The sequence below is a fragment of the Marmota flaviventris genome, chromosome 11 (assembly GCF_047511675.1).
Source record: "Marmota flaviventris isolate mMarFla1 chromosome 11, mMarFla1.hap1, whole genome shotgun sequence".
Taxonomy (NCBI): domain Eukaryota; kingdom Metazoa; phylum Chordata; class Mammalia; order Rodentia; family Sciuridae; genus Marmota; species Marmota flaviventris.
Genome location: NC_092508.1, coordinates 8666478 through 8685093, shown reverse-complemented (window position 1 = coordinate 8685093; position 18616 = coordinate 8666478). Strand labels below are relative to the sequence as shown.

General features: G+C 41.8%; 1 protein-coding gene across 6 annotated transcripts in view; it reads left to right on the top strand.

The window, feature by feature from the left end:
- The first annotated feature begins 5421 nt into the window (after positions 1-5421).
- Positions 5422-18616, top strand: part of LOC114097854 (nuclear body protein SP140) — a 69459-nt gene continuing 56264 nt past the window's right edge. For 4 of the 6 annotated variants that reach the window (XM_071619571.1, XM_071619570.1, XM_071619569.1 and 1 more), the window contains exons 1-3: positions 5422-5567; positions 17280-17457; positions 18341-18509. In XM_071619571.1, coding sequence (XP_071475672.1) covers positions 17302-17457; positions 18341-18509 — 325 coding nt within the window. In that variant the 5' untranslated portion in view covers positions 5422-5567; positions 17280-17301. The remainder of the gene's footprint in view (positions 5568-17279; positions 17458-18340; positions 18510-18616) is intronic. The other 2 variants (XM_071619568.1, XM_071619572.1) reach the window with 2 other exon arrangements.

The window sequence follows — 18616 nt, the reverse complement described above, 5'->3', positions numbered from 1 at the left end:
TTACATTGATGTTTTTATATTAATCAAGTTTAGCTTTTTAAAGAAATAACATGGCACAATTCTCTAAAAACAGTACTTGTTTAACCAGCTGTTTAATTTCTTTAAGATTACCTGCTCAAAAACTTACACTTATAAGCAACTTACACAGACCTTTTTTATATCATTTACTTAAACCCTCTTAATTACTTAATCATATAGACTCTTATCCAGAAACACATTTTCCCTCTATTAAATCCATACCTAGAACCTTTTAGTTTCTCTTTCTCATCTGTTAACTTTTTTCTGTTCACATTTTGAAACAATACTTGTAAATTTTATAGACATATTTTTTCATCTATTTACCAAATTTAAATTGAGCCATTTGAATCACGTGAATCAAAGATATTTGGATCCATTTTTAAAAAATTTTTCATGAGCGCTCCTCATCTGTCAATTGTCATATCACTGCACAATATATGGACATACACACAGACATACCGACATACAACACGTAACACAAGTGTAACACAACACAATAGTAAAGGCCTTGTAGCTTTTTTAGGTGAAATCTCATTGCAATGTTTAAAAAAATTCCAGTTGATCAAAAATAGAACTTATCAGAAAAACATTAACTTGTCCGTAGGATCAAAATCATGAACTAAAAAAAAAAAAAAAAATACAGAATCTAAGAAAAAGCAAAAGTCCTAGAAAAAATTGACCGGCCAGTAATTAGTAAATGCCATACAATTTACTCTTTGGTTTAATCTAGTTTGAGTTCCCATAAAAAGACACTTTTACTCTTTTTTTTCTTGGGCCTCAGATCTGTCTCCTACTGAGTGCTCCAGACTTCTATTTGCATATCAACTTAAGTCCTGGCTGAGGTCTGGAAGGAACTGGGAAAACTGGAATTCTGAGCAGAAACCTCATGCCTAAGGCATTTTAACCATAAGTCACAATTTTCAGGTTTGGATGTTGAAAATTATGATACAAGTTTAAGATACAATTTACAAAATTTCATACCTTTACATTTTCCTACACTAGAAAAACTTGCTCACACAAAACTGAAAATAGGATCTCTACCATCAGAAGAAATTTCTTTAGGATCATTAAGTCATTTCCTTTGTTCTGAAGTTCCTAAAGTAGTATTAAGTTACATTAAGTCATTTGAAAAAAATTTTAAAAGAGAACCACACACTACCATGTATATCCAAAATTAAGCTTTAAAAATTTAAGACTGTTGCTATTCAATGTTATTTCAATAAGCCAGACCAACGTTCCAATTCAACATTTTTTTCCTAAATCTTACACACTGAGGGGAAAGATACCATATCATAATTTACTATCCTTGCCCAAGTTAATGCACTGGTACACCTAGTGAAATCTTCTCAGGCTACCCAGTTCAAAATAAAACTAAATGATTGGGAGTTACTTGCCAACTTGGAAGTAGAATTCTTTTAATTTTCTATCCTAAGTATTTAAGTTCTCCAGCATGAATTATCTGAAATCACAAACTAAACAATTACCTAACCCCAACTTTTAACTGCAAGATTATGCAATGCTTCAAACTCATTTAGATACCAGATTGTTACAATAAAAAATCATCTTTTAGACACACATTTAGCCAAGATCATCCCCAAGAAATAATCTATAATAACCTTTAAAATAGAGAGACCAGATAAGAGAAAAATCTCTGCAGGTTTTTAACTTCCATTTAATTATGACTCCTATCAGTGGCACCATAGATTTCCCCATGAGTGGACCAGATGTTTTCACAGAGGGGCAACTAACTATAGGTGTAAAATCAAGGGTCTCAGTGTGACTGACTTTACTGCATTCAGTGTCCCTTCTTTTTAAGTGGACAGAGATGGAGCAATCCTTACAGTGCAGGGAAGGATGAGGAAATTCCCCAAAGCGAAAATGGCTCTGGCAGCTGCTGGGAGTACCTCAGTTTCCCTTTTACTTACAGGATTAGCTCCTTTGGATAGATCCAATCCCAGGCAATCTGGCATATCTCTTAACTTTCCAGTAGAGTCAGTTTTTATCTGCCTTAGGTCTTGAAGGGGGAAGGGGTTATGTACTTTGATCGGCCCAAATTTTTCTCCTGATTCTTTTTCCTCAGTGAGTCCAAGATTTTTTTCTCTTCATGGCAGATATCATAGCTAAGTCTACTTTACACTGATGGCATAATTTAGGATTTTCCCTTAGAGCAAAGAAAATCTGAACATACAGCACCTCACACAATTTCCTGTTTTTGTAAATTTTATCAAACTGTAAAATTGTATTAAAATTGATATTTCCCTCTGGTGGCCAGGTTTCTTCATCAGAGTTTGTATTGAGGCCAGGCCAAGAAAATGAGGCGCTTTTTCTTGAGCGTCTGAGGTTCAAATCTATCCCAATTTTTCAATACGCAGGCTAGTGGTGCACCTAGCGTATTGGAGAGAGAGAAGCTCCCGTCTGAGTGAGAAGAAAACAGGACTCAGGCGCCCACGCCGCACCAGAGAAAACTGTTCTCATTAGGGACGTCTCCCTAAGTTTGAGCTTCCTAAACAGTCCAGAAAACCCGTCTCTCACCTTGCTTTGCCAAGGGGTTTCTGGTCCCCTTTAGCAAAGTGCTAGGGTCTCAGTTTGCCCTGTGCCCGAGACCCTGGGAGGGTTCAGACTTAAGGGCATTATTGCTTATCCTCCCGGCCACTAAAAACCCATTGCAAAAGAGAAACATGCGCTCTTTGTTGCCTTTGCTCTGTAGACTAAAGGAGCCGCCTAAGTGTTAAGGGATATCTACTGGTTGTAAGGTAGCAGATTACCAGAGGAGTTGATCTAAAAATGCCTCTCTAGCAGCTTAGGGAACACAACACATTTTAAACATTGGGGTGGTAAAACAGACTAGTTAAAGTTACCTATGCATCTTAGGGAACCTGGGCAGATTTTGCAAATTATCCAATGCCTTTCTCTCAGTCCTACAACCTGAATTGCTAACATTTCTGACCTGCAAAGGAAGGGGAGCATCCAGGAGGAATGGATGCGGGGTTGGGAGTGTTGCGTAGCCCATACGGAGGCAAATGTGATTGGGGCTTTCCCTCAGTGCCATTCATCTACCGATCACCCTAGATACCCCTGAGGGCTGTCGGGAGGGGGCTCAAGAGAAAGGAACCTTAGGAATCCTCTGAGTGTAGCCCAGACCGGAATTCCGCAGTTGTTCCAAACTTCTTCCTCCACCTCCACGCATCCGAGGCAGATCGGGATTCGGAACACTGTGTACTCACGCCAATTGCTCTCCAGGCCCAGACAGAAAAGTTGGAAGCGGCTTTGGCAGAACCCAACATGCCTGCTCTGTATTGAACAGGTGATTGAGAGCTGCCTAGGCCGGGAAACCTCTCACCCGAGTCTTGAAGAGTGGCGGCTGCACTAATTGCGTTTAAGTAGCCGTCGGGTGCCCACCTTACCCTCCAGAAAGAAAGAGAGAGAAAGATGCACCTCAAACAGACATGGGGTGCGTGCACTTACCTCGGTGTAGAATCTCGGTCTGGGACCTCCAATATGTTACCGCTGTTGACCGGTGATGAGTCCTTGCTTCCCCAATGTTGAAGAATAACACCAAAGAAGCACGCCGAGGCAAGGTCAGAGTAGAAATTAGAAGTTTATTAAAGGACAGCAGAAAAGACTTCTCCCGGAGGAAGAAGGGGACCCAAGAGGTGGAATCCCCCCAATATGCTTCTAAGACGATGATTTTCTACCCCAGTTAGCCGGAATCAGTTTGGTTACTTGTATCCCAAATCCTGACTGATTAAAAAATTGGGCACCAGGGTATGAATTGTGAGCAATGCACCTTTAAAGATTGTGTGGTCTCTCTGGGATTGGCACCTGACATAGCTGGACTGCCGCAGTCTGGCTGGGCACAATTCAGGAGCCACTTGTCAAAAGAAACGAACTTTATTTTTAGAACCACACACGCCAAACAAAACTGCTCCTCAGGAAAAACCTTCAGAGCCCAACTGCCACCACCGGCTTCCCATAAGCCTCTCAACCTCCCCCACTCCTCCTGCTCTTGAGGCTGATTGGCTGGGTCGCATGGGCGGAGCCAAAAAAAGTCCCCCAATGAGCAGCTCCGACATCTGAAAGGGCGGGGAAACAGCCCAATGAGCATCACTGCAGAGGAGCCAATCAGCTAGAAGTTGCTGCCACCCCCCCCCCACCCCCCCCCACCCCCCCCGTGAGCCAATCATCAGCTGGCAGTCTGAAAGTTTGCTGGGGCCCCTTTGGCTATGGCTCTCAACACTGGACATGAAAGGAAGTGAGCACCCTGTTGTGTTCACCAACTGGAATTCGGCAGGCTTTGCCTAAAGTCGCAGGTTCAGATTGTGGTGACTTCTGGTTCCACGTGTGGATTCTGGCGCACTCAGCCACATGGAGAGGAATCTTCCAGGCCAAATGAGAGCTTCAACTTGCCTGTAGGGATTACCACTGACTTGGCCTAAATCTGGGTGGGAGCAAGGAGGCAGGCTGGGGTCTCTTGGCCCCACGGTCACAGGGAGGTAAAGAGACAGTTCTGCCCGTGCTGTCTCTGCCCCGTCCCGCAGGCACCCACTGTCTCCTATTTGCCTCCATCTCAGACCCATTGTTCTGCCTGGATTTCTGCTTTTATTTATTTACTTCATTTGTCTTTTGCTCCAATTTCTTTGTCTTTCAACTTTATATCCATGTAGTTGTTTTTGAACGTTGTTTCAGATCGTTTTCAGAATGAGGGTCAGGTATAGTAAAAAAAACAAATAACCAAAAAAAAAAAAAGATGCCCTGTCTTCCCGCATCACCTTGTCTTTGAAGGTCTAGATCATCTCAGCTCTGAGCCTCCATCCAGGAGGCTTTCCTCCAAGTTCTGATGAAATGGTTGAAGCTGATGTTCCCAGGCACCCTGGCTGCGGTTGTGAAGTGCCCGTACATACAAACAACTTAGAATTCCACTTTGGCCTCTCTGCTCCAATTCTCTGCATCTGCCTTTGGTTGGAGGAGTGGGAAGAGTCTTTTCCTACCTCTGGATGCTCTCCAGAGAGGCTGAGAGCTTTATAATGCCACGAGTCTCCACCTCCAATAACTAAGTCTGACTCCTCCAGTCCAGGCTGGCCAAGGTGACTGGCCAGGCACAGGCCTGAGAGAACATTCTCAAAGCTTCACTTTCCCAGCCACCGTGGCAAGTGGAAGGGGCAAACATGGCATTTACTGGCATTTACTTCCCCCGTGCAAACCATGCCACCTCATCTCAGGACAACAGTGGTCCCTGTTAGTTGAATGGACTTTCCCACCCTGTCTTTCAGGAACTCCTGGGTTGGCCCGTTCCTCCTCCCCAGGGCACAGGCTAGAGTATTGGTGCTTGGTGCAGCCACTTCACATGATTGGGCAATTTCACTTTTCTCTTCCCCTTTTGACGCAAACCCCGAGGGATGGAGGGGTTGACCAATTGGCGGGGTTTCTCCTCTGATCTCTGGGATGGCACAGAGGTAGTGGAAATCTAACCCGGCTGCGGCTAAGCCAAGCGCATGGCCCAGGGGCCAGCAGTAGGGACGGCAGACGTGGACCCAAAGTCTCAGTTTCAGGTAAGTCCCAGCCTCCTCTCCTTGTCCTCATCTGTGGTAAGGTCACCTCTGCATTTGTTACATATGTCTCCCCAGCCCATTCCACAGGTCCACAAGAGAACAAGACTACAAGAAATAAAACCTAGGAAAGCAGATGTTGATGGCAGTGGGTTGGCTCTTGGGGGAACTAAAAGCCACTCAAAGTCACATGGCTGGGCTGGGGCTGCTAGAACTTCAAGGTCCCTCCTGAAGGTTCCTTGTGACCTCTGCACTTTCATCTGCCTCAGCTTTCCTTATCCCCACCCAACAGACAACTCTGTTCCCCACAAAAAAAGTCTTTTTAGAAAAATTAGAATCCAAATTAAATGCCTATTTGTTGTTCAGCTTTTTCTAGCCTGCAGAGTTGGGGGCCAGTTCTGCTCTGGGTGGCCATGAGCCCTTGGAGTCCATGCAGGATCTTTAAACCCTTGATTGGGGGAATCAGAAGTAGATGAGCCCCAACAACCAACGGGATAGGTGGGGAGAGTGTTGCTTGTTGTTGTTTTTTAACAAGACTCTGTTACACATCTGGCTAGAGAAGGATAAAAATGATCTTTTAAACACACAAGAAAAGACAAATACAGTAATATAGTCTTGTTGATAGAAACTAAAGCAGTGTAAAAGTGTATGGAAAAATCCTCTAATTGGGACTCTCTGCCAAGGTACTTCTGACACTGTGAAACCACAAGGAAAAAAAAATCATTTCCTCTTTAAATATTTGATAGAATCCAGTAGTGATAATATCTGGGACTAGAATTTCTCTTTTAGAGGGCTATTCATTACTGATTCAATTTATTTAATAGACAGAGTCCTGTTCATATGGTCTAACACTCCTTTTCGAGTTTTGGTAGTTCATGACTTCAGGAATTTGTTCACTTCTTCTGTTATCAATTCTGTAGGTGGAGGGTTTCCCATAGTATTTTTTTAATCCTTTTAATGTCTATAGGACTCATAGTGATGACTCTTCTTTTATTTCTGGCTTTAGTTATTTGTTTTTTTTGTTTTGTTTTGTTTAGTTTTTCTTTGTAAGCCTGGCTCAAGGTTTACAATTTTATTGATCGTTGGTTTCATTGGATTTCTCTAGTGCCTTCCTATTTCAACTTCATTAATTTTTCCTTCCTTCCTTCCTTCCTTCCTTCTTTTCTTTTTTCTTTTGGCACCGGGGATTGAACTCAGGGATGCTTTACTGCTGAACTACATCCCCAGCCCTTTTTATTTTTTAATTTTGAGACAAGTCCTTGCTAAATTGCTGAGGCTGGCTTGAATTTGTAATCCTCTTGGCTCAGCCTCCTGAGTCGCTGGGATTATAGGTGTGTGTGCGTCACTTTTCCCAACTTCAATTTTATTAATTTCTATGTTAATTTTTATTGCTTGTTTTCTTCTGTTTGCATTAAGCTTCAATTGCTCTTTTTTTTCTTCAATTTCCTCAGATAGAAGCATAGATTATTGATTGAGATCTTACTTCTTTTCTTTTTGCAGTACTGAGGATTGAACCTAGGGCCTCCTTCATTCCGGGAGGTGCTCTACCACTGAGCTACATTTATAGCCCTTTTTATTTTGAAACAGGGACTCTCTAAATTGCCCCAGTTGGCCTTGAACTTGCAATCCTCCTGCTTCAGCCTTTCAAGTTGTTGGGATTCCAGGTGTGTGCCACCATACCAGGCTCTTCCTTCCTAATATATGTATTCAATGCTGTACATTTCCTTCTAAGCATGTCTTTACTGCATTCCATAAATGTTGATAGTTAGGTTCTTATTTTCATTTAGTTAAAAATATTTAATTAATTTATTTATTTGGTACCAGGGATTGAACTCAGGGGTACTCAACCACTAACCCACATCCCCAGACTTATTTTGAATTTTATTTAGAGACAGGGTCTCACTGAATTGCTTAGTGCCTCACCATTGCTGAGGCTGGCTTTGAACTCACAATCCTCCTGTCTCAGCTTCCTGAGCCACTGGGATTAAGTTCAGAATATTTACAAACTTATTTTGAGACATTTCCTTTGACTCTTAGAACTGTGTTTTTTAATCTCTAAATAGTTTGGGATTTTCTAGCTATCTTTCTGTTATTGCTTTCTAGTTTAATTCCATTGTAGTCAAACAGCATACTTTTTATGATTTCTATTCTTTTAAATTTGCTAAGGTGTGATTTGTGGCTCAGAATATGGCAAATCTTGGAAAATGTTCCATGTGAACTTAAAGAGTGTGTGTATTCTTCTGTCACTGAATGGAATATTACATAAGTGTCACTTAGATCAAGTTCATTGCTATTGCGGTTCCGGTCAACTGCATCCTCACTGATTTTCAACTACTGAGAAATATTGACATCTCCAACAGTAGTGGGTTTGTCTATTTCTCACTGTCTTCAATCAATTTTTGCCTTGCATTTAAAAATTTTTAAAATTTGTTCTTTTTAGATATACATGACAGTAGAGTATATTTTGACATGTCACCCATATGTGGAGTATAATCTCTCATTCTTGAGGTTGTACATGATGTGGACTTACACTGATGGTGTATTCATATATGAACGTAGGAAAGTTCTGTCTGATTCATTCTACTGTCTTTCCTATTCCCATCCCCACTCCCTTCCCTTCATTCTCCTTTGTCTAATCCAATGAACTTCTATCTGCCTCTGCCCCTTATCATGTGTTAGTATCTGCATATCAGAGAGAACATTTGACCTTTGGTTTTTTGGGGTTGGCTTATTTTACTTAGCATGACAGTCTTCAATTCCATCCATTTACTGGCAAATGCCAACATTTCATTCTTCTTTATGCCTCGCATGTTTTGATGCTACTTTGTTAGGAAATACAGAAATATTGAGGGATAAGAATGAATGATAGGTGCAACCTATTTGCCAATGATTCAGGAAAAAAGAATCTATAGACAAATAGAAATTAGAGAATATAATAAAAAAAAGTCATTATTTGCAACTTTTCTATAAGTGTGAAATCATACCAAGATGTTTTGCTTCTGCTTAGGACCTTTACCATCCTTTACCTTATGAGAAGAAATGAATATTAGTTACATTTGCCTTAAATTCATCCCTAGTTGCTCTTTGATAAATGGATTTTTGATGACTATTTTAACATATAGATTGTGTATAAAAAGTTAGATAGAATTTAATAGATACTACCTTCCAACAAGATTGTTACAATTATGCCTACCCTTACACTTGCAATACATTTTTACACTAATCATGCCCACCTGAAATTACAAACTTCTTATTATCCTTTTTGAACATTGCTCCCAGTTATTTCACTTACCCACACACTAGAATCATCCAGTCGACTTTTGCTGTTATTTCCTTGAACAAATCACTGTTTCTTAGGTCATGTTAAAATAGGAAAAACAATTACTTGTATCAGCTTTTATTCCTTTTCTGATGCTCTCTGCTTTAAGTAGATCTGAGTTTCTAACTCATTTCATATTTCTTCTTTATGAAGAATTTCTCTTAATATTACTTGCAAGATAGATCTCGTGGCAACAAATTCCCCCAGTTTCTGTTTCTTCATTTCTCTGTCACTGGCAAAGTTACTTTCACAGGAAATGGAAGTCTAGATTGGTGCTTTTCTTTTTTTATCATTATAAATATTTTTTCTCCCCTTTTGAGTTATGTCATTTTGTAACAGGGACTTTGAGGGTATTCTTGCTAAAGCACTAACTATTCAGCTGGGCTCATGGATGTCCACTGGGTAACTGAGGCAGGGTCAAACTTGGTCTCTCTGCCTTCCTTTGGCCTCTCTCCTTTGCTAGCATAAACTTTGGGTCAGATTCCTGATCAAATCTGCTGGTAGACATATTAATCATTTAAAGAATGTTTGTTAAAGTTGGTGATCCTCTGCCTTCAAGGCTGAAGGCAGCAAGAAAAGAGAGATGAAGATAGTTTCAAGATTTGCAGGGGCGTGATGTCAACTGCCACCTGTACAACATCCTGTTCCAGACCACTGGACCAGCACCTAAAGACCTTGCACCTAAGCTGGACTCAGTCATTGTGTAATTAATTCCGTCTTGCCTTTCTCACTTAATTTTTTTTTCCTCTGAGTCACTCTCTCCCGCCACATCCTGTCTCAAAATAAAATAAGAAGGGCTGAGAGTGGAGCTCAGTGGTAGAGCACCACTGGGTTCTATCCTGAGTACTGTCAAAAAGAAGAAGAAGGAGAGGAGGAGGAGGAGGAGGAGGAGGAGGAGGAAGGAGGGGAGGGGGAGGAAGAAGAAGGAGGAGGAGGAAGGAGGGAGAGGGGGAGGGAGGGGGAGTGGGAGAGGAGGAGGGGGAGGGGAGAGGGAGGGGAAGGGGAGGGAGAAAGAGAAAGAAGGAAGCATGCATCATGGCAAGGGTTGAAACTTCTGGCAGGCAGCAGCAGCTTTCTCATCACTGAAGTGACAAGGCTCCTCATGGCTCATATTGAGATGACACCAACCAGACACAGTCTGACCACGACGACTTGACCAGGCATATGTCTTCACCCTGCACTTTCGTCCCTCCCCTGTAAAATCCTAGAGCTCTTGCCAGTACCCAAAGACAGGACTGAGGATGCTGGGCTTCCCCTGTCCTTCCCAGCCTGGCCAAACTGAATAACTTCCTTTTCCCTTTTCCCATCATTTTCTGCTTGGTTTCCAGGTGAGTGACTGCACCTGGTCTGTTGGGACCCCCAGAATGAGGGCTCCCCAGCCTAGGACTCCAGTATTAGTTGCTAAAGAGAAATCAGGTGTTACTTTTAGTCTTGTCCCTCCATGGATAAGGGCTTTACCCCCTCTGGCTACTTTCAACATTTTCTGTCTTCGGCTTCCTGCAGTTTGTGAATGGTACATCTAGGTAGAAATTATTTGATGTTTGCTGAGCTTCCTGAATCTTTTTTTTTTTTAGTTGTTGATGGACATTTATTTATTTATTTTTACATGGTGCTGAGAATTGAACTCAGTGCCTCACACATGCTAGGCAAGCACTCTACCACTGAGCCACAGCCCTAGCCCCTGAATCTTTTTTTTTTTTTTTGTCTCATTAATTAGACACAGAATTCTTCACCATTATCACTTCAAGTGTATCCTCTGCTCTACTCTCCCTTTCTTCTCCTCTGATATTCCAATAATATCTCTTGGAATCAACCCAGCCGTCTTGAATATTGGGTTCTGTTTTTCCTTTCTCATTTTCCTCCTTGCATTTCGATTTGAAACATTTCTGTGAATGTAGTTCAACCCACTGATTCTTTCTTTGGCCAGATAAACCCACCAAAAGAATTCCTCACTTTGTTACAGTGGTTGTGATTTCTAGCATTTCACTGTTCATTATTTTTTGAGTTTTCATCTGTCTGCTTTCTCCACCACTTATTCTTGCACTTGTCTGCTTTTTCCTTTTGACCCTTGACATATCAGCTACGATCATTATGTTGCATCCTTACCTAATAATTTGAAAGTCTCTCATAACTGAGTCTGGTTTTGATGGTTGCTGTGTCTCTTCAGACCATTTTTTCTTAAATAGCCTGTTTTCTTAAATAACATGATAAAACGTTCAGCATATTTTATCTTTTATTTTTCCAAAAAATATCAGACACGATGAATTCAGTCATAGGAATGGAGGTAAATGAACCATTAATGTGAGGTTTCATGCCCATCGGTGTTGGGGACCGCAAATCTCTGCCAGGCGCCATCTTGACTTGATTCGCTGTCCCTAACACATCGGGTTGGATGATGGGCTCTATTGAATGTTGGTTCTCCCTGTAGATGGCAGAGATTTCAAATTCCTCTAGAGTTCTTGTTCTTGTTTCCTCTGTTTTCTGTGGATTTCCCAAGAGCTCTTTCTTTTTTTTAAAATTAAATTATTTATTTATTCTAATTTGTTATACATGATGGCAGAATGAAATTCATTTCATATTACACATATAGAGCACAATTTTTCAAGTCACTGATTGTACAAAAAGTATTTCCACACCATTCATGTCTTCATACCTGTACTAAGGGTAACAATGTCTAACTCATTCCACCATCATTCCTACCCCATTGCCCCCTCCTTCCCCCTCCTTCCCCTTTGCCCTCTCTAAAGTTCCTCCCATGCTCAGCCCTCATCACCATTATGAATTAGCATCCTCATATCAAAGAAAACATTTGGCTTTTGGTTTTTTGGGATTGGCTTGCTTCACTTAGCATTATATTCTTCAACTTCATCCATTTACCTGCAAATTACATGGTTTTATTCTCTTTTAATGATGAGTAATGTTCCGTTGTGTATATATATCAAAGTTTCCCTATCCATTCATCTACTGACGTGCTTCTGGGTTGGTTCCACAGTTTAGCTATTGTGAATTGTGCTGCTGTAAACATGGATGTGGCTGTGTCCCTGTAGTATGCTGTTGTTAAGTCCTTTCTTAAACAGTCTGTACCTCATCTCAGCTTTAGTCCATACTGGAGCCCTTGGATAGAAAGAGAAGGTGTCATCTGTTATCTTGTGATTCCATCTCAACAATTGTTGAGGGCCACAGCCGAGTCAGGATGACGCATGGCATTTTTGCCAGAAGTAGTGGTTGAGAGGTGACGCTAGCGAGCCATTAAGATGATGACTTTTGAGTTCTGGAGTCATGTCCAAGTTGGTAATGGATTCGACCATGCTTACAGTGAAGGGTGCTTGGGGACCATAGGTTGTTACAGCCTCCTTTAACTGTTCACTGTTTTGAAATCTAAAGCATGGTGAATTCGCTGCCCTCCTGCCTGCTCAAGTACAGGGCATGCTAATCTTTGAGGTCCTGTCTCAGGATCCCATTTATCAACTACGGGGGTTGAGGGCCACTCAGCTGTCTCCATAGGTGGAGCTGTTGGTTGAATTACGCCCTCTGGTGATAGAACAGAGTTAGTAGCAGCCTCCTGTTGTAGCTTCCCCCCTGATAGCTGTTTCTCCTCTAAGCTTTCTTCCTTTAAATTTTCTTCCTCTGTCCGACTAGCTCGAGAGACCTTCTCTTTTGCTTGATCTAACATGTTTTCTACCATAGTCTGGACCTCTAACAATTTACTTAACATTCTTTCAGTTTGTTTTTTACTAATTTCTAATCTACTATAAAGATAATGCAACCCATCAAGATAACACAAAACAAAACCGAAACAGAATGAAACAAAAACGGAACAAAAAATTGTTGTATCAATTTTCCTATTTTCTTGACATGTGCATTTGTGGTCTATTTCTATCTCTTCCTCAGGGGCGAACAACTTCAAACCTTGAGCCAACCATTTTTCCCAGTTTGCCTGAGAAAGTTCTAGGGATAGGCAGCTTGAAACAAAAACAAAACAAATCAAAACAAGAACACATTGTTTTTTGAAATGGTCACCCATTCTCTCGCCTTCCCTCAGGGGCGAGCAATTTCACTTACCTCCGAGCTTCAGGCTTTCCCCGTACGGGCCACCAAATGCCGCAGTCTGGCTGGGCACAAATCACGAGCCACTGAAGCAGGAACAAACTTTATTTCTGAACTCCACCAGCACACTCCACACACGCTCCCGGCAACTCCCCCGAACGCCACGCCGCCTCCCCAGGAACCAGCAACCGGAAAATCCCTCCTCCGGCACTTCCCCAACCAATGGGAACTCTCCGGGAATCCCCGTGAGAGCTCAAGGGGAACTCAACGGGAACTCCGCCAGAACTCAAAAGTCATCATCTTAATGGCTCGCTAGTGTCACCTCTCAACCACTACTTCTGGCAAAAATGCCATGCGTCATCCCAACTCGGCTGTGGCCCTCAACAAACAATTTAGTAGGACTGTATCCCTTGACTATAACTGGTGCAAGTATTCTTAGTTATTCCCCTTTCCCATCCCGTTTAGAAGAGACAATGCTAAGGGGCTGGATGTACAGCAGCCCTACCCCTAGGACCATAAAGCCTGGGTAGAGTGTTTGGTTATTTAACAATTTTTTTCTTTTCCCTTTCCCTTGACAGAAATGCAGGGGAGTTTTCTTGGCTCTTTACACTGAGAACCTGGTGGTGCTCTTGGAGGGAAGAGCCACAAAAGGCTGGGGGCTGCCCTAAGACTCTGGCCCCCAGGAATTTCTCCCTCCACACTCGGCTTCTGGCAATTCACCAAACTTACAATTTAAATGTCCCCTGTCTATGGCTGTGGTGGCTTCTGCCCCAGGTTGCTCACCTTGGCTGAGATTTACCAGTCTCTCCAGATTTGGGGTTGGCAGTTTTCCCCTGAGACCTCAGTTCTTTCATAGATACAAGAAAAGCCCTTGATTTTCGGTTGCTTTCTTCTTGTTGTAGGAGAGGAGTGATGATTTCCAAGGTTTTTGCATTCAGAGCCGAAACCAGCAGACTAGTGAACTTTCAGATCTCTGTTACGTTTAGATATGTCTCTTAACAAACTTTTTTTTTGTTTTAAAATTTTGGTTTTATCGTACTATTATCTTATAGTCAGAACATGTAACCTGGAAACTTTCTCATTATTAGTATTTATGGAATTTAATTCAGAGCAAGAAACATGGTATGTTCATAAGTGTTTAGGATCAAGAGTTATTTATAAGTCAATCTTGCTAATTTTTGAAACATATTCTGCACATCTTTGATCTTTTTTTATGTACTAGAGGGGTTAAATTGGAAGTGAAATTGTTTTTAGCAATCATGACAGAATGTCTATCTTTTAAAAATCTTTTTTGCATTTGCCCAGTGGAACTTGCTCAGCTTTTGACTGTTAACATTTTTAATGTTCCCTAATCTTTGTTGTATCTCTTGTAGTTAGATTCTATTTTGATCATTTATACTTTATGATGGAAATTAATCTGTTTTAAATGATATATTTTCCTATGAATTTTTTTGGTCCTTCTTATAACTTATGTCTCTTTTGTTTTCTGCATTAGAGAAAACAACATGTTCATTTTTTCATTATTTTGTAAGCTTTGTAGTCTCATTTTGACTCTATTGGTTACTCTTGAGTTTTCTAGTTAATTCTCTCTATATCTCTAGTTGGTCTATAGTATCAAATGTGAAACAATATCATTTAAATTCATTTCACTGAATTTTTTACTAGTACTCACTCAATTAAATTTTTTTCATATAACCTTAAGATTGAAATTCTTATAATTTTATTATTATATGCAGTACATAGCCTTTATTTCTAGAACAGTGCTTCTCAAATTCCTTTAGATTCTTTTTCTGTTTTTGCAATACTGGCTATGAACCTCAGCGTGCTCTATCTACTGCTTGCCCCAGTTTGTCAATAAGAGTTGAGTAGATAATAGGAACAAATGACTCTCAGATCTCAATGGGGTCTCACGGTGCCTCTGCTCCTGAGGACCCTCCTGCTAGACTCTGCTTCTGGCTAAAGCATCACACCATCTGGAATGGCTGCCACCCTGGTAGAGGACCAGAGAGTGTCTAACCAGAGCCTGGCCTGAACTCTGCTGCCAGAGACATCGTCCCTGGAGCAGGGCAGAGGGATGAATCTTTCTTTTCCTGGGAGGAAAGTACATCGTGAAATGGGTGAGCCTCAGAAAAGGGCATGAATGGGATATTTTCTCACTGGTTTGCACAAACACATTTTCAGACATTTCAAAGAAAACAAGTTGGAGATTGCAGGTGGTCCTGGCACAGCTAAATATCAATTTTGTCTTCCTATATGAATAACGGATCAGGGTGTAACATTTTTTGTCATTTCCTTCTACATCTAGGTCTGTAGAATTTCATAACTGTTTTTGACATTTAAGGTTTCGAAATTACTTTTAATTTCTCCCTTTAGGGCATTCTCCCTTTGTTCAGGGAAACTCCCTCCCCAACTCATTTAAAGCCATTCTAGTTAACTTTTTAAAAAAATTCAACTATCATTTCAAATTTCCAGGCTCTCCGTCTTACTTTCTGGATATTTGTTTCTGCATGGCTTTGTGGGCACAAGGTCTTCTCTTGTCTGTGTGACAGTTCTGGTTTTTAGAATTCTGTTTTCTGCCACATCTCTGTTTCTGCTGGGGTAAGTTTGTCCTTTGCTCATCTTGGGTCTAGTCCTTCAAGTGGGTTTCCACCAACACCAATGGTCTGTTGCTCATTCATACTTCAGGATGGGGGACCGAAAAGCTAACTCCAGCCGTCACCTCTCCAGGAGTCCACAGGACACCCTGACCCTTTTCTGACCAGAGAGGAGCATCCTCCACCCACATAGCAATTGGGGCTCTGCTGACACTTTTTCTCTTTCAGACTTTAATTTCTTTTCTAATTTCCCTCTTTGTCATTGTGATTTTAATTCTTTGACTGTCATGTTAGGGGACACTCTAGCAAAGAGGAGAAAAACAATTGTGTTCAATCAACCATCTTTAACCAGAAGTCTTCTTTTATCGACAGAGAAATAGGATACTATTCTATCCTAGTGCACGTTTGAAGTACCTTCTTATGGTGGAATTAAAAAAAAAAAAAAGACCGTACAAGCCTTTATATCAATTAGAAATACAGGGAAGTCTGTTAAGAAATTGCATGTGGACTGGGGCTGTGGCTCAGTGGTAGAGTGCTTGCCTGGCATGTGTGAGGCACTGGATTCGATCCTTAGCACCACATAAAAATAAATAAAATAAAGGTCCATCAACAACTAAAATAAAAAAAGAAGAAAGAAAGAAATTTCATGTAAGGGGAACAAGTTACCAAGTGAGACTCAGAGTTACAGCCTTTCTGAGTTCAAAAATTACTTTTTTCTGGGCGTGGTCTTACTGTATGAAAACCAGCCGTCTTAGAGGTCTCCATTACATCACCTCCATAGGCAGGTGGGATACAGAATAATGTGTCTTCATTTTGAATATTTGTACAAGTCTCCAAATTGGACCAGAGAAGTATACTGATATTCTTGTGACTGTTCAAACTTCACCAGATAAGAATCTTTGAACCAGTTTGATGATGCAGAATCTTTCAGAAGTTAGAGATGGGAGAGGTGCAGGGTGCAGTTCCTTTACATCTTTCTGATGTCTCTCTCTCTCTCTCTCTCTCTCTCTCTCTCTCTCTCTCTCTCTCTCTCGGTTGTTGATTAATAAGACTTGCCTTTCAGTGTTAGGTTCTGTGATACTTCATTTAAAAAAATTCTCTTGTCTGTAACTTTACACACACACACACACACACACACACACACTCTCACACACATACACACACACACATGCTGTATTAGAGTTCTATGCGCAACAGAAGCGATGTGTATATAGAGGAAGGGATTTATGGCAAGGAGCCGGCTCTCGCAGTCATGAAGGTTGGCAAGTCCAGACTCTGTGGTGTGGGTAGCAGGCAGATGCAGTTTTGGTTTCTCTCACTTGGTCTTTTTGTTCTATTTAGGTCTTCGATTGGACAAGGCCCACCCACATCATGGAAGGCAAACAGTCTTACTCCTAGTTCACCAATTTAAATGCTCATCTTATTTAAAAACAGCCCCCGCCCACAAGTTGACATGAGAAATCAACCAGCACAGTATCACGTCAATACCAGAGAAGATCTTCACATTTATCAATTTGATGCTTTTCTAAAGAGCTCAGCTCAGTGTTGGTTAGAGCAGGGGGAGTCCTTTTGCCATGTGCAGGTCTTTCCCCAGATCCCCGTTTTCTTCCTTTGCACCCTAAAATAAGTGCATTCGTGCTGGTCTTCCCGCATGACCCCTTATTCCACACATTGCCTCTCACCGACCTTCCTGCATGTCTGAAATCATCACCAGCCTCTTGGAAGCTCAGTATCTGTCGTATCTTTGTTTCGTAGGGTGGCCACAGAGCTCCCCAGGATGGAGTTCGAGAACAGAGAGGAGCAGGTTTTGCACGAACACCTTTTCAGGCATTTCAAAGAAAACAAGGTGGAGATTGCGAGTGCAATAACCAAGCTGTTTCCTTTCCTCATGAGCCTCAGAGACCGCGCCTTCATCTCCGAGCAGATGTTTGACGTAAGTCAGGGGAATTTCCTCAGGACCGGAAACCAGCCCCACACTGCATGATGTCAGACTTCAGGGTGGCAATGGGGACCTGTGCCATCCTGTCAGGAGGCAGTGGGAGAAGCAGGCATCACAGAAAATGTTGCTTTTTCTGCAGTAACTGTTAGTGGGGAGGTGATGGGAGAGGGCAGGCTAGGGAGCAGGAATGCTTCCTAGTGCAGAGCATCTTAGGTGCTTTATGCAAATACTAACGTAAACTAAAGGTAAATTAAGGGACCCCAGCACTGCTTCATTGCAGGCCCTCTTACTTTAAACCCTTGAGCATGAGATTTTTGCAACTCACAGGGCAACTTTAGAATAAATTTGGAAACAGACGCTTGCCGTTCTCTCTCCAAGTCATTTTCTGTTCTTTAGACATTTCTGGAGCTCTAGGTTAGGGTTAGCATTGGGTCTCCCTGGGGATACTGAGGACAAGCTGCCTCTTTGTCTTCAGAATTGTTCCTTGTCATTTGGCTAGGATCACAGTAGGAGAGGGTGATCCCTGGTTTCTAGGAGGCTTTCAGGCCAGTCCAGTCCTGGGGACAGAGCAGCGGTCATTGTCCAATCACCAGAACATCTTCTCATGGCCTATAGGACACCCCCCACACACAATCTGGCTCTTAGAGTCCCATACAACATTTGACTTTGGACACACTTTTATTCTTCAAAATGGCTTTCCTCTCAACCTCTCAGAGAGCCAGGTTCACAAAACCAAGAGACTATTTTTATGTAAGAAGTCTCCAAACATGCAAAATTCTTGCAATTCATGAGAGGAGGAACGGTCTAGGCACCCACCTAAGAGTCTTCTATAATCCACAAATCCATAGTGACATAATTCTCATTCAACGTTTTCCAGCATCTTCAAGAAGCTTGTAGAAACCTGGTCCCCGTGAACGCAGTGGTATATACCGTCCTCAGTGAGCTGGAGAAGACCTTCAGCCTGTCGCTTCTGAATGAACTGTTCAGCAACACCAATCTGACGGCCTACCCAGACTTAGTGGAGATTTCCAGAAGCTTCCTAAATGGTAACAAAAGCTCTCAGTGGTGTTGTGTTTGGGGTTCAAGTCCAGTCACCCATCATTCACTCTTGCTGAGGAACCATGGCATGGACACAACGGTGAAGACACCAACC